The 14,201-nt window shown below is 34.7% G+C and overlaps 1 protein-coding gene across 3 annotated transcripts in view; it reads right to left on the reverse strand.

Moving 5' to 3' along the window:
• The window catches only part of lipf (lipase, gastric), a 42,541-nt gene extending 28,533 nt beyond the window's left edge, over positions 1-14,008 (reverse strand). The window contains exons 1-3 of one of the 3 annotated variants that reach the window (XR_012387526.1): positions 13,913-14,008; positions 12,134-12,245; positions 2,615-2,729 (exon numbers count right to left, since the gene is read on the reverse strand). Coding sequence is in view for 1 of the 3 variants with exons in the window: in NM_213404.1 (NP_998569.1) it covers positions 2,615-2,729; positions 12,134-12,241 (223 nt within the window). In the remaining 2 variants the exon portion in view is untranslated. 3 annotated transcript variants of the gene reach the window in all.
• Positions 14,009-14,201: the final 193 nt, after the last annotated feature.

Consider the following 14,201-nt stretch of genomic DNA (forward strand, 5'->3'; position numbering starts at 1 on the left):
ATATAATATAGAACCATATAATCAAGTAATATTTATTTTACTTTGCAATTAATTGTTTTAAATGACTTCTAGATGTTGCATTTGCAGCGCAAGTGATATATTTGAGTCTCTCTCGAAAAAGGACGCCTCACCTGCGCTCTCGCAATCCAAACATTTATTGAGAGTGGGGAAATTGTTTTGCAGCCTGTGCAGTAAGCAGACGCGAATGAAGTGAAGACGCGAGTGATTTACCCGTGAAGTCAATGCAAAGATTGGATTAGGCATCCTGTGTCACGAATTGGGCATTTTGTGCTTTTGATGTGCCTCAGACTGCAAAATAATGTATGAGCATCTATGTATGAACATCTATCAAATGAAACAGACAGATCAGCAAGCAGTTTACAATGGTGGAGATTGGTTCAAGGATAACGGCCGCTGGATGTCATCGAATTGAAGGACATTACTTGTGCTTTACATGTATGGCTGGCCTGGTTTTATGATCTGCGTAATAGATTTATCTTTTCATATAACTCTTTTTCTGCAGTTAAAAAGAGAAAACTCTTCCCTGCCATGACAAGTTATACGGTTATTCGTGTTTTAGGTGTATTACGGTAGGGGAAGCCCTAACTAATGTTCTAAGGGAGGTACCTGATATCAGATCCTCTGGGAGTGAAATCTGAGAGAAAGTAAGATCGTGGATAAAAATAAGAATTATATACTTTCCTTTGGCTTAATCCCCACTGTTTGATTGAGATCTGTTCTATATCTTGTCTAGACCAAAATAAAGAAGCTTTATTTTTATGATTTGTGTCATTGTGTCAGATTGTTTTTTAAATCGTAAAATTCTCCTCAAATTTCTGGGAATTACCACCACAAAATCAATCTTTTTTTAATCGAAAAAAAAAATCGTTAAAATTAGGGTGTCTAATAAGCATCCAAATTCACAATACACACCGTTAACTAACAAAATTTACAGATTGCTAATAATTAATCATCCCATAAGATAAAGTTAATATAAAAAAATCAATCACCTCATGTGCAAGCCTCAGCTGGGTGAGTTGGCATTTCTGTGTGGAGTTTGCATGTTCTCCCCAAGTTAGCGTGGGTTTCCTCCAGGTGCTCTGATTTCCTCCACAAGTCAAAAAACAAGTGATATAGGTGAATTGGGTAAGCTAAATTGTCTGTAGTGTATGTGTGTGAATGAGTGTGTATGGATGTTTCCCAGTGATGGGTTGCGTAAACCCCCAGAAACCACCCAGCTACATGATACAGAATCCAGACAGCCTGTATAAACACACACACACACACACACACACACACACACACACACACAAAGCACCAAGCAAGCGATGCACAGCATCACGCTCTCTCTCTCTCTCTCTCTCTCTCTCTCTCTTTCACTCACTCACTCACTCACTCACTCACTCACTCACTCACTCACTCACTCACTCAAACACATACACACACATAGACAGCATCAAGCTATCAATTCACAGCATCACACCCTCTCAATTACACAAATATATACATATAAGCGTGCTCGTTTGGGAGTTGGGAGCGATATTGTCAGACCCCCACCCCCGTTCAAATTACACCAGTTACCGACCGCTCTCAGGCTTTATTTGGAAATTTATTCCTGCGCTGCAAGAAATCTGGAAGCGAACATGTTCAAAAACTTTATATGTAGTCAGGAAAAAGGGTTGTATGTAAATTCGGACAAGTCCACATATATGGACATCATTTTTTTTCTAAAAGTACATCCTATTAAAAGATGATACCTAGGTTTTTATTCTAATTAGGTTCTAATTAGCCCAAATAGCAAAGAGTTAATGAAAATAAAATATGCATGTAAAAAACACCTTGGGACTTAAGAGATTAATGATCTCATGTGAGTTTGGATGAAGTATTTTAAAACTGTAAAACTGCAGATTGTTTCCTGTGGGCATTGGTTTTAGGGGAAGGGATTGGGTGGAATATAGAACATACAGTTTGTACAGTAAAAATGAATACGTCTATGGGAAGTCCTCATAAAGGGAGCTGTACAAGTGTATGACACACACACACACACACACACACACACACACACACACACACATCTAAGAATCAATTTTCCACCAGATCCTGCTTTTATAACATTTCATCTATAAAAGCAAAACAAAATAAGCTTACATAATGAATTTAAGGAACAGTATCTTCTGTCAAACCCACAGCATCACGAGAAGTGTATTTCATCAGAAGAAAGCCCAACAAAGACATCAAGCGTGGGCTGCGTTATATGAGCTTGTTACAGGAGCTTGTTCTCCACAGAGGACTGACTCATCGAAAAAAAAAAAAAAACACTTCTTTCCCCTTTTTTTAAAATTGCTACGTGACTATTAAAAACCAAGGCATGTGAAGATGTTAAGGTTCAGATGCGGACATCTCACCCAGTGCATTCATTGTGTAATTCATAAAGACTGCAAAGCGAATCAGTGAATGGTGAGAATTCAGAGATCATCTTACAGAGATTCCTCTTTCGCACGGCCACGTAAGGACAGAAAGAACATCTTTAATAATTCACGCTAACGCAAGCAGAAGAGGAGCTTGAATGGGCTTGTTCAAATCTTTAGCCACTCAAGCTAAACTTCTACCTTACCTTCATTTTTGTTTTTGACTCCATGTGGGATTCGATTGATGCTCAGGATGTATCCGTCTTCAGTGACCACCTCAAATTCTTCAGCAGGGTAACCCCAGTGTCTGATAATTTCACTCTGCAAGAGACAAACAACAATAAACACGAGTAAAGTCCATGTGAATCATGACAGCATGGAGAAATCTTTAAAAACGCACGTCTATGTGAGATAGTTGAAACTCCATAAAACACTCAAGTGAGTCATTCTCTCTTTAAACAATACAACACTTCAAACTAGCACTAGCATTGTTCTGTTTCTATGAAATATTTTAAAGAATAGCTACTGTACATTACTTTCAAGGTCTACCAGAAATGTCATCAGTGTGGCAGCATTTTTAAACATAATGAAAATAGAAAACACCAGTTCAGCTTAAATTCTTAGTTTAGTCATTTGTCTTTTCAAGAGCACAATTATTGTAGCTGTATGGAATCACACTGCTCCTCCTCCTCAAGATATGAGATAAATTATAATCAGAGACTTCAAAGAAGCCGTGTGAGCTTGATGGTTCCAGGCCTGCCATGCAATCTCCCCATGCATAATTAAAGGCTATGCAATTTCCCACTCCCCCTGGGTCTTCTGTCTGCTCATTCTACTTTAGGCCACTTAAGGATAAACCCACTGCTGGCTCAACACACATTACGGGGAGGGTAAGCACTGGGGGGATGTGCCTTTCTTTCCCTTTCTGTCTGAGATGGGGTATTTGTCCTATTTTAGGCAGAAATATGTGTGTGTTGGAAAAATGAAAAGCAAGAGGAAATAGGTCTGGTGATGTGCAGAATGTTAGCAGCCATTTCCAATTCAGAACCTTTCAAAGCCCTTCGAAGCCCGTGTTTCTTCAATAATTAAAAGTGCCGGTGAAACGGATATAAAAAACACGAGAAGTTGATAAAAATAACAACAATATTATTGCATTAGAGCTTAAATAAACTTTATAATGCAAAAAATCCATTACATACGCATAAAAATACAGCTGTTCTGTGTGAGTTAAATCATTTGACTGTTGAAATTCAAAATTTTTAATCCAATTGGTTGAGTAAATAAATAAATAACCCAATAAAGTTTAAATAATAACCCAACAAAACACCCAATATTTAACCCAACTGGGGTGCTTTTCCCAAGCAATGACGTAACTCACAGCTGAACTATCATGGTACAATGCATTGTTTGGCAAAAGAACAATGTAGTGACAAGTGTTTCCCAAAAATCGTAGTTTCTCTGTCGCAGATCCATCATTTAAACCACATTAGTCATAACGTACCATAATGATGTATGGTGTGGAAACAACTTCTTTAGAGAAGAACCCCATAATTTATTAGTGCAAATTGTTTTGCACACACATTGCATGCACACACATTTATATATATATATATACACACACACATACATACATACATACACACACACACACACACATATATATATATATATATATATATATATATATATATATATATATATATATATATATATATATATATATATATATATATATATATATATATATATATATATATATATATATATATATATATTAATGCATATGGCACCTATGGCAATTATATATATGTACATATATATAGTGCTTATGGCACTTGCTTTCCATATGAATTGAAATATATGTAAATGCCACACAAAGAGCCTGTGTTTACTCTAAAAATATTATTGAGAACATTCCATATTCTATTTTAAAACATAAAATCACTTACAAAATCTAACACCCGTATTCTAATCTCGTATAAAAATCAATTTAATAAACAGTGAGGCTGTTCATTAAAAAAATGAAATGTAATATTTATTATTTATTAGGAACTGAATCCTACTTTAATAATAAAATTAATATTATTAAGATGATGAAAATTATTATTCATTTATTCATTTTCTTGTCGGCTTAGTCATTTTATTAATCCGGGGTCGCCACAGCGGAATGAACCGCCAACTTATCCAGCAAGTCTTTACGCAGCGGATGCCCTTCCAGCCGCAACCCATCTCTGGAAAAAAACAACACACACATTTACACACACACTCATACACTACTGACAATTTAGCCTACCCTATTCACCTGTACCGCATGTCTTTGGACTGTGGGGGAAACCGGAGCACCCGGAGGAAACCCACACGAAGGAAGGGAGAACATGCAAACTCCTCACAGAAACAGCAACTGAGCCGAGGTTCGAACCAGCGACTCAGCGACCTTCTTGCTGTGAGGCGACAGCAATACCTACTGCGCCACTGCCTCTTTGAAAATTACTTTTGAAAATGACTTCTAACCAGTTCAAACCCATGTCATATACAGTACAAATACTCAACATATAACCTAATATAAATTAAAATCATTAATGTATGCTACGTTTTTTGTTTTCACAAGCTTTGGAGACGTAACACATCGCTTTTAAATAATAGGTTGCCTATAGCTTTCGTCCAAGCCACGGCTTTGTACAAAATGACATCAATGTTTTCAAAGTGCACTATGTAAAAAACGCAATTGTAAACATGAAGATTGCTAAATCTTTGAAAGCAAATTACACCTGAGAGAGATGACTTTATTGCTTTAAAAAAGATCATTCCAAATATGGCCAATTGGGCATAAGGGATGACTAGGAATAGAACAAAACCAGGAACTATGTTTCTTGGTTTTGTTGCAAGCATTCAAGTTTACGGTGCAATTTTGCGAATGTTTGTTGGAACAATGGATTTGGGAAATGCCAAATTAACGAACTATGTTTGTAACAACAGAACTTGCGACCTTAATTGGCTAACAATAGTTTTCAAAATCGCACTCCTGGTTGAGTTATTAATAAATAACCCACTAAAGCTTAAAAATAACCCAACGAAGCACCAAATATTTTTAACTCAACCATAGGGTTAAATAAATAAATCAATGTTTTTTAGAGTGTAGCCTCGCCTAATGAGACTGGTTGGCACAATATTTACAGCACAATATATTCTTGGTTTAATTTTGGAGACCGCCACGAGAAGATCATACTTCATGTTCAGTTATGGCCTGTGTTTATTTTTAATATACATGAGTGCTGTAAACAATGACCTGATGCCATAAAATCAATTGGCTGTAACTGATGGTTTATTAATCTGAACACCCCAGGGGTCACAATTCTAGGGAGAAAACAAATGAAAGACTTATGGCTATTTATTTGTATGTGTCCTTCAACTTAGTCCTTTTATTTATCATGGGTCGCCAAATCAGAATGAACCGCCGACTTCCAGCTGCAACCCAGTACTGGGAAACACCCATACACACTCATTCAACCACTCATTCACTATTGCCAATTTTGTTTACCCAATTCACCTATAGCGCATTTCCCAGAGATGGGTTGCGGCTGGAAGGGCATCCGCTGCGTAAAAACTTGCTGAATAAGTTGGCGGTTCATTCCGCGGTGGCGAACCTGGATTAATAAAGAGACTAAGCCGACAAGAAAATGAATGAATGACCTATAGTGCATTTCTTTGGACAGTGGGAGTAACCAGAGCACCTGGAGGAAACCCACACGAACATGGGGAGAACATGCAAACTCTACACAGAAATGCCAACTGGCCCAGCAAACCACTAACCACTGAGCCACCCCCACTATGACTGTTTTTTTCTGTAGGTTATAAATAAAATTAGGTAATTCTAATAAGTTAAAATAAAATTTATAAAATTTTTGCTAACCACCAACTGGCTCCCCCCCACTCCCTCCTAGTCCCACGACGCACCCTGTATATGCCTCAGTATGCCAGTTAAGGTTACTTTTATATCATACTATAACATATAATGTTATAATAACATTATTATAACATATTTTAACTATACACTTAAAAGTATATATGATATAAAGTAAGCATAAGATAAGTATGTCAAGATAAGGTCATATTTATGTTTACTTAAAAATATCACACATGTGGGGCGATGACAGCTAGAGGGTCTAAAAAACTCATGTGACCTGTTTTTAAATGCATGTTATATATCTTATTGCGAATGATTCATGCATGCACTTAATTTTTTTGGACCTCCTAATTTAAAAATTTTACAAATATCATAAGTTCAATATCAAATGTCATCATACCGTCATTTTATCTGCTTAAAGTTCATCCATTTCTTATTAATAACTGTAAGCCCACATTCAGATCTGCCTCCATAACCAATAGAATCAAGTAATTGCCCTTTTGTAATTTGTAACAATATCTATTACAAATTACAAATCTACCACAAATCTGTTTCAAATTCAGTTACAATGTAACTTTAAATTAAGAAAAAACATCTCAAATTAACAAACGTTTTTATGTTTTCCTTGGAGTACAAAAGCAGTTTTGTTTGGCTTTTGTATGTTTTCAGAAGACATTGAATGTAGCTGACATATATTGCTTTTGTCCTTTATGTATTTTGAAAGATGTTGGCACTGCAATATGAATATATATAGAAAAGTGTATTTTTCTTATTCTGTTTTAAATGGAAAAAAGAAACCTAAAACAGAATTTTCATTTTTGGGCAATTTTATTTTAAGTACTTTTGAGCACAGCCCAAGTGAGGCATTTTTACAGTTTGATAATCTACTTGTTAAGGCAAATATGTGAAACAGCATACAAAACCCAGCTATTACATTAAAACTAACAGTTTACTCTCTTATCAGCATTTCTGCAAATAAATTCCTGACCTGTGCAAATTTTCAAACAATGATTATGGGATAGGATTATTTAAACCAAGAAGTCTTGATTCATATCCAACCACATCAGTATGAAAGTGCGTTAATGTCACTTAAAGTACAATACCCCTTTTTTCTGTGAGAAATGCATAAAGCTGCTGAACTTGATTATTAAAAAAAATTAATAACTGATGAATAATGTTTCTCTTCCCTTTTTGATCCAAAGGCTACAGTAATAACATTATAATGTGCTCTGAATGTAGCTCCCAAAGCCACAGCAAAAGGACAAAGTGCAAATTGCAATTCGTTATAGAAATGGTCAACTAATGAATCCACTTCTCTCTAGAACACATGTCAAAACAGGGAACTGGAAATAATATTGCAAATATAGTGCAAAGTTCAGCACAGGCGTAATATGAAATGACATATGATAAAGCCAGCAAGTTGATTGTGATGAACAGTTTTTATTATTTTTATGTCTTATAAATATATGCATTTTGCCAGCAAATATCTTAAGTAGGGTAGTTTTTTTCCCCAAGTAATTATTGTCAGCCTAATATTACTAAATTATAACAACTTGACAGAACATTTTGTGAAACACCAAATCTACATTTCCATCAATTGATGGACTTTTAATTTCTAGACACTGTTGTCTCTGGGTTGTTTGGTTGGGGTTGGTGGAGTCGATCTTCTCTGAAGCATCCTTCAACAGTGACATTAGTACTGAACAACTAAATCAGTTCTTCTAATCGTACTAGATCTACACCAGCATTTACCACAACTCTGCTGCCAGGCTAAAATATGAAATACACTCCACAAGCTGAAATATTGCGGTGGCTTTTTATCCTTTTCTAGTTCAGCCATGCAGAGCAGCTTTGACACAAACATGCAGTACTTTGTATAAAGCAGGGATGCCCAAACTTTTTCTTACAAAACCAAACTTGATTGAAGCCTGTGGGCCGAAGGTAAATATATCAAACTGTATTGCAAAGTTGCCATGGATAATTTCCTCAATTATTTCAAAATAAATAGAAAACATTACTTTAATCATATTAACTAATGCATTATACTGTATATATATTTTACTTTTTTTATTATTAACCCATTATAACGAAAACATAAAAATTTCATGTATAACACAATGGAGTTAAAGGGCACCTAGGTTACCCCTTTTTCAGATTTAATATTAGTCTTTTACGCCTCTAGAATGTGTATATAAAGTTTCAGATCAAAATACCTATCAGATTTTTCATTATACCTTTTACAAGATGCTGTTTTATACTGATTTCCAGCAGGGGGTGGTTTTGTCGTACTGCGCCTTTAAGACGAGTCTTTCCCGCCTACTATTTCTACATGCCTCCTCCCTCAGCTGCGTCAGACAACAGACAGACTTAAAGGAAGAAGGTCTCACGTAGCGTTTGTGAGATACTACAGTAAGAACTAATATTTACTAATCAGTATTGTGAAGTTGCATTGATGAGTCACACACAACATTGTTACGAAGTTAACACACACACACACACACACACACACACAGATACACACGCACACCGCAGATGACACACACACATACACGCAGGCAGGCAGGCAGGCAGACAGACAGAGCGTGCTTAGCTTAGTTAAGGCTAACCTCAAGTACTGTGTGGATATCTGTTATGCTAATGTACAAAATAAACCTGATTTAACTTCCACAAACCGGGATTGAAGCGTCTTTTTTTATAATTGTTCTGACACGAGGCTGTGCTGATGAAATAAAGCTGAAGTAAAACGCTGTAATTAATTACACACATACTCTGTTTTAAAACACTTTAAACATGTGAAACTTACTCTTAATCACATTTGATGATGATTGCTGATCCTAGCGAACAGAACAGACCTTTTATTCCCGGTTGCATTGTGTATGTCTGCCTGGTCTTGTTGACATATACACGTGACTACCGGAACATGTTAAGGCGCGCAGCTGTCAATCAATTCGGTGGGCGGGGGGATCGCACACCTACGTAATGGTGCGATCGATTTGAAAAAAGCTCCAATTGGCCGACCCTTTTTTTGTAGTTAAATTGAAAAAAAAAAAGGACTGGGTGTGTTCATATCACCCCAGTATCTATACACTATACCAACACACAGATCTGTCCAAACAGCTTGAAAAGTAGATTTTTTACCATAGGTGCCCTTTAAATGCCGAATACAATAGTCAAGCTGCACCTGCCTTTGGCATGATTTGCTCACCGAGGACTCCTAAATTATGGTCCATCCATTGAGCAACAGTATGTTTAAAAAAGAACATTGAAATCATTCACAGCATGTGATTTTTGTAAATTAAAATAAAAAACAAACAAAGAGTTTACAACTACAAATTACAATGTGTATTAAAGGCATTACCCCCAAAATTCTCCCTCTTTTCTCAGATGGGATGGTGGGCCAAATCAAAGATTACCATGGGCCAACTTTGGCCCGCTACTTTGGGCATCTCTGGTATAAAGTGATAAAAGTGACAATAAGTGACAACAAAAGTAAAAGTGACTTGATCTATCACCTGATTGATAATATACAGGGTTTTTTGTCAAGTAAAAAGTCTTTTAGTATAATTTCAAAAATATCCGTCATTTGTCTTTTGATTTTATTAAGTAATGTAAATTCGTGAATAACTTGAATAACTTGTTAGTAACATTTGAAAACAAAAAATACTGGAATTAAAGAACTTGTATTTGAGGAATGTTTATTTGTGCTCTCTTAATCGTCATTGCATTGTATCATAAGTCTTCTATTCATTTTAACAGCAGGGCCTATTTGATAAAATTAAAGAAATTATATATATATATATATATTCTATCATACTGTATTATTTGGAGATATGGAGTGACTATTGAAAATTGCATTTTGGTGTACATGTAGGTAGTCTACAATACGTTACACTGTAAAAAATGCAGGGTTCCACACAATTCATTCATGTTGTCCCAACACAAATTCATTAAGTTAATTCAACAGACTTAAATGGAGTGAACATAAAACAATTAAGTTGTCACAAACTAATCTCAAGAATGGGTCATTCCTACTATTCGGTGCCATTTGTGTCCCCAAAGCATTCTATGGCACAGAATATTTAAAAATGCAATTTAAAAATCCTTAAAGCTTGTCTGATAGGAGTATCCCATTTACACAACAGGACACAATGATAAGTGTTCAAAATTAAATTACATTATAAATATTTACTCTGATTTCAGTGCAAGTAGCTGAATTGCCATGTCACAGGTGTACAGGATGCTCATGTTCAGTTACAAATATAACTTATAAAACTATAATTAGACTTTTTATTGAATTTGTATTGTTATATGTATAATAAATCTCACCAAATACTATATTTTTTAAAAAATAATTAAAACCTATTAGTAAAACCTTTAAATAAACGTGTCCCAGAAATGAATGCCACCCCCCACCCACTATTACTTTGATGACATAAAATGCCCACTGATTGCTCCTCTAGTCATGTGATTTTCAGAAATTCTCACAATTAGGGAGAGAAATTGTCAACAAGATGCAAAGTTAGTCTCACTCTTTTACCTTATTTTATTTTTAACATTTCAGAGTAGTTTTCTGTTGTGGTGAATCATAACACGTCTACTCTGTTACCCATTTTTACCCATGGTATTGCTATTCATTATTATTAACCTACTTTATACAATCAAAGAAGATCAGTTTAAACAATGTGCATGATTTTGTCAGTGCAAAACATTGTGCAAACCAAAATTATTTTTTAAATTTACAATAATAGTTTTATTTGCAACTTTTAGTATTTTACTATTTTTACTGTACTATCTGTATGTAATTTAACATGTTGCTTGTATTTTATTTGTTTTTTTGACAATTGATGTGATGTAACATTGAAACATTGAAACAAGTTGCCTTAGTTCTTATTGTAATGTCCACCCTGTTACTTTGTGTCCATCCAGTTACTGCCCATTCCAACATGTTAACGATGTAGTTGTTTCATGTTAATTAAATAAAATCAACATATATTACACTCGTTTTTCTGGTTACTTCTGAAGAACTGACAAAATGAAGTCACTTAAAAACAGATTTTATATATTATATACACTGAATGTAATACATTTAATTTACAACATGCCATACATCATAACAAGTCTTTTTTTAAATAAATCTTGTTTAGTAAAACCTTTTAAAAAATACCATTGCAGGGTAAAGTGAGGGACAGCTCACTAGAAAGCTCTTAGAAAATGTAAATATTACAGTAACTATTTATTTTAAACACCTTTTAAAAGATAGAAGAATGTTCAGTAACGGGGGGGGGGACATTTGACCCGTGTTACATGTGAACATTCGGAAAAAAATGCTAAATCGTAATATCCTGAGCTGGACCAGTATATTTTTCTTACACAGTCGTTTAAGAAGTGCTCATTCAACTGAAGTGATAAAATCCTGTAAAATGTAAAAAAAAATTCAGAGACAGTTAAGAGACCTACTACCCTAAAATGGCACCGAATAGTAGCATCCGAATTGTGTTTCTGCTCATTTTAAATAAGTAGTTTTAACAAGCAGCAAACATAAATTTTTAGTGTATGCTAAGCTGTTATAGTGATTCGAAATACATTACATACTATCAGAACATACGCTTTTGCTATATAAATAGATTATTTTTGTTAGTTTTCAACTCATGTTTGAATGTTATCCAGACATTGTTATTTGCCTTTTTTGAGATACGCCTTTTTTTTTGCCTTTTTTGAGATACACATTTTGCCACAAAAGGGCAAAACCTGAACTTATTGCATAATAAAGTTAGCACTCAATTTGCCTAAATGTGTCATATTACAGGCTATATATACTTACAATGTTCATGTTAACTTCGGGGTCCAATCCTGTCCCATCCAGAGCCGACTGGCCATACTGAACCAGTCCAGATGTAAGTATTACCAAAGACAACACCAGCCATGACATCTTTCTGTTGAATGCAGAAAAAAAAAAAACATACAGAATATCTCAACACACACTATACAAAATAGTTTAAAAGCTATATGGTTATCTTTTGCAGCAATCAGTTCACATGTTGCCCAATATGCACCTTTTGACTCTAAAGTAAGCATACCATAAAAAACACAAGGTGCAGCAAAATCCTTGTTTGCTCAGACAAAATAACCGGTCAAAGTTATTATTGCTAAACACAGTGGTTTATGATATCAGGTTGGAAAATGTTCACCTTTTTATTTACTTAAATGTGAACAATCCTGACATAATGAAAATTGTATTTGGGTCCACTTTAATTATGCATCATATCGATAAAGTAAGGTTTAATTTTACAACTCAGCGTTCACTCAAAGAAAAAGTAATTCAAGTAGCACATCTGAATGGTTTTAAATGAGTTTTTTTTACTTAAAGAACGACTTTTAGAACAATGCAAGATGGAACGAAAAATGAAAAATGGCAGGGGTGTACAGAACAAAACATATATAAGACAATGTGTAAGTACACATACTAACAGACAAGGGCCTTGTGAATTTACAAGATCTTAAAGGTTTCCAGTAAAAAAGCGGTTTTGATGGCTTATTTATTAGTGCTTTGCTTTATGTTGTTTGTATAATGTTTTAATTCAATTAGTATAGTAGGATAAAATGGTTTTTGGTTAATAAATTTGCATCTGTAAATATGGTACTTTGTAAATATTATCAAAAGATTAATAACATAAGCTTCGTTCTTTATTTTTTGTTGTACTTCAAAAACCCTAAAATAACATGTTGGTATACTAAATGAAAACTTGGCAATAATTTTTAATTTATGAAATTGGTCATCTCGTACCATATTTTCTTTGAGAAGTGGCAATTCCAAAACATATGCGGCAGTTTTTGGCTGTGACAAACAAAATAAACAGTTTTGATCTATTTTCTGTCTAAACTTGGGGGGAAAAAATGTTTGACAGGGTATTATTTATGCAGGATTTTAAATGAGACCTCTTTAAATTTGTTTTTAGAAATTAAAAAAATTATTAGAAATTATTCCTCTTAAAGAATTTGTTAGGCAACGACCATACCTTTTCCAGATCAAATCTCTAATGAACCCAGACCAATAAGAAATTATGTAGGGTTTACTAATTATGGGTGATTGAAATAAGGAACGTATACGGCCTTATTTTGGTGAAAAGAAATACAAATTTTCCCACACAGTATATCTTTAGGGTGTAACAAAGAAATATTTCCTGAATATGAGTAACTTTTACATAGTGAGACAATACATAAGGGAATAGCAGCAAAGACCCATGCAAATTTTTATGGAATACATGATAATTAAAATGTGATAAAAATTCTTCATAAGTCATTAAGTAACCTTGGGAATTTAGTACATGTTTAAATGACAGGTACTTTTAGAATAACAACATGTGTTACGAAAGCACGAGAATTCGCACTGCGCAAACAACGCGGTTAAATCACATTAAGTGACATGGTAAGTTCGCGCACTTCATAAGTCGTTCATGGCAAATGTATTGATTACTGACCACTATACAACTTCATTCTGTACAGCACAAACAATTCGTTTTAAACTGTTCGAAACCAACTATCTGATACCTCGTTCGTTAATAAGGTCCTACACATGCAATACGAAAAACACTTAACTTACCCAACAACTTTGGTTAAGCTCTCAGCAACCTAAAATGTGTGAAGCGTGAGTCCTGACCACACTGACGGCGATCAAAATGCTTTAGCATCAGCTGACAGTGACATCATGGCTTGATCACTGTTTTAAAAACGCCTTTAATCAATCAACCTCGATTCCTGAAGAAGATTCATGCATTTGGCTGCTTCTTTTTCGATTTTAAGGAAGCAAGCGAAGTAAAGCAATCCATATTATTTATCAAATTGACGTCTTTACTAGTTACTGCAAAAGGTCGTCTTTTAATAAAATTAAA

The sequence above is a fragment of the Danio rerio genome, chromosome 12, assembly GCF_049306965.1.
Source record: "Danio rerio strain Tuebingen ecotype United States chromosome 12, GRCz12tu, whole genome shotgun sequence".
In the NCBI taxonomy this organism is placed as follows: Eukaryota; Metazoa; Chordata; class Actinopteri; order Cypriniformes; family Danionidae; genus Danio; species Danio rerio.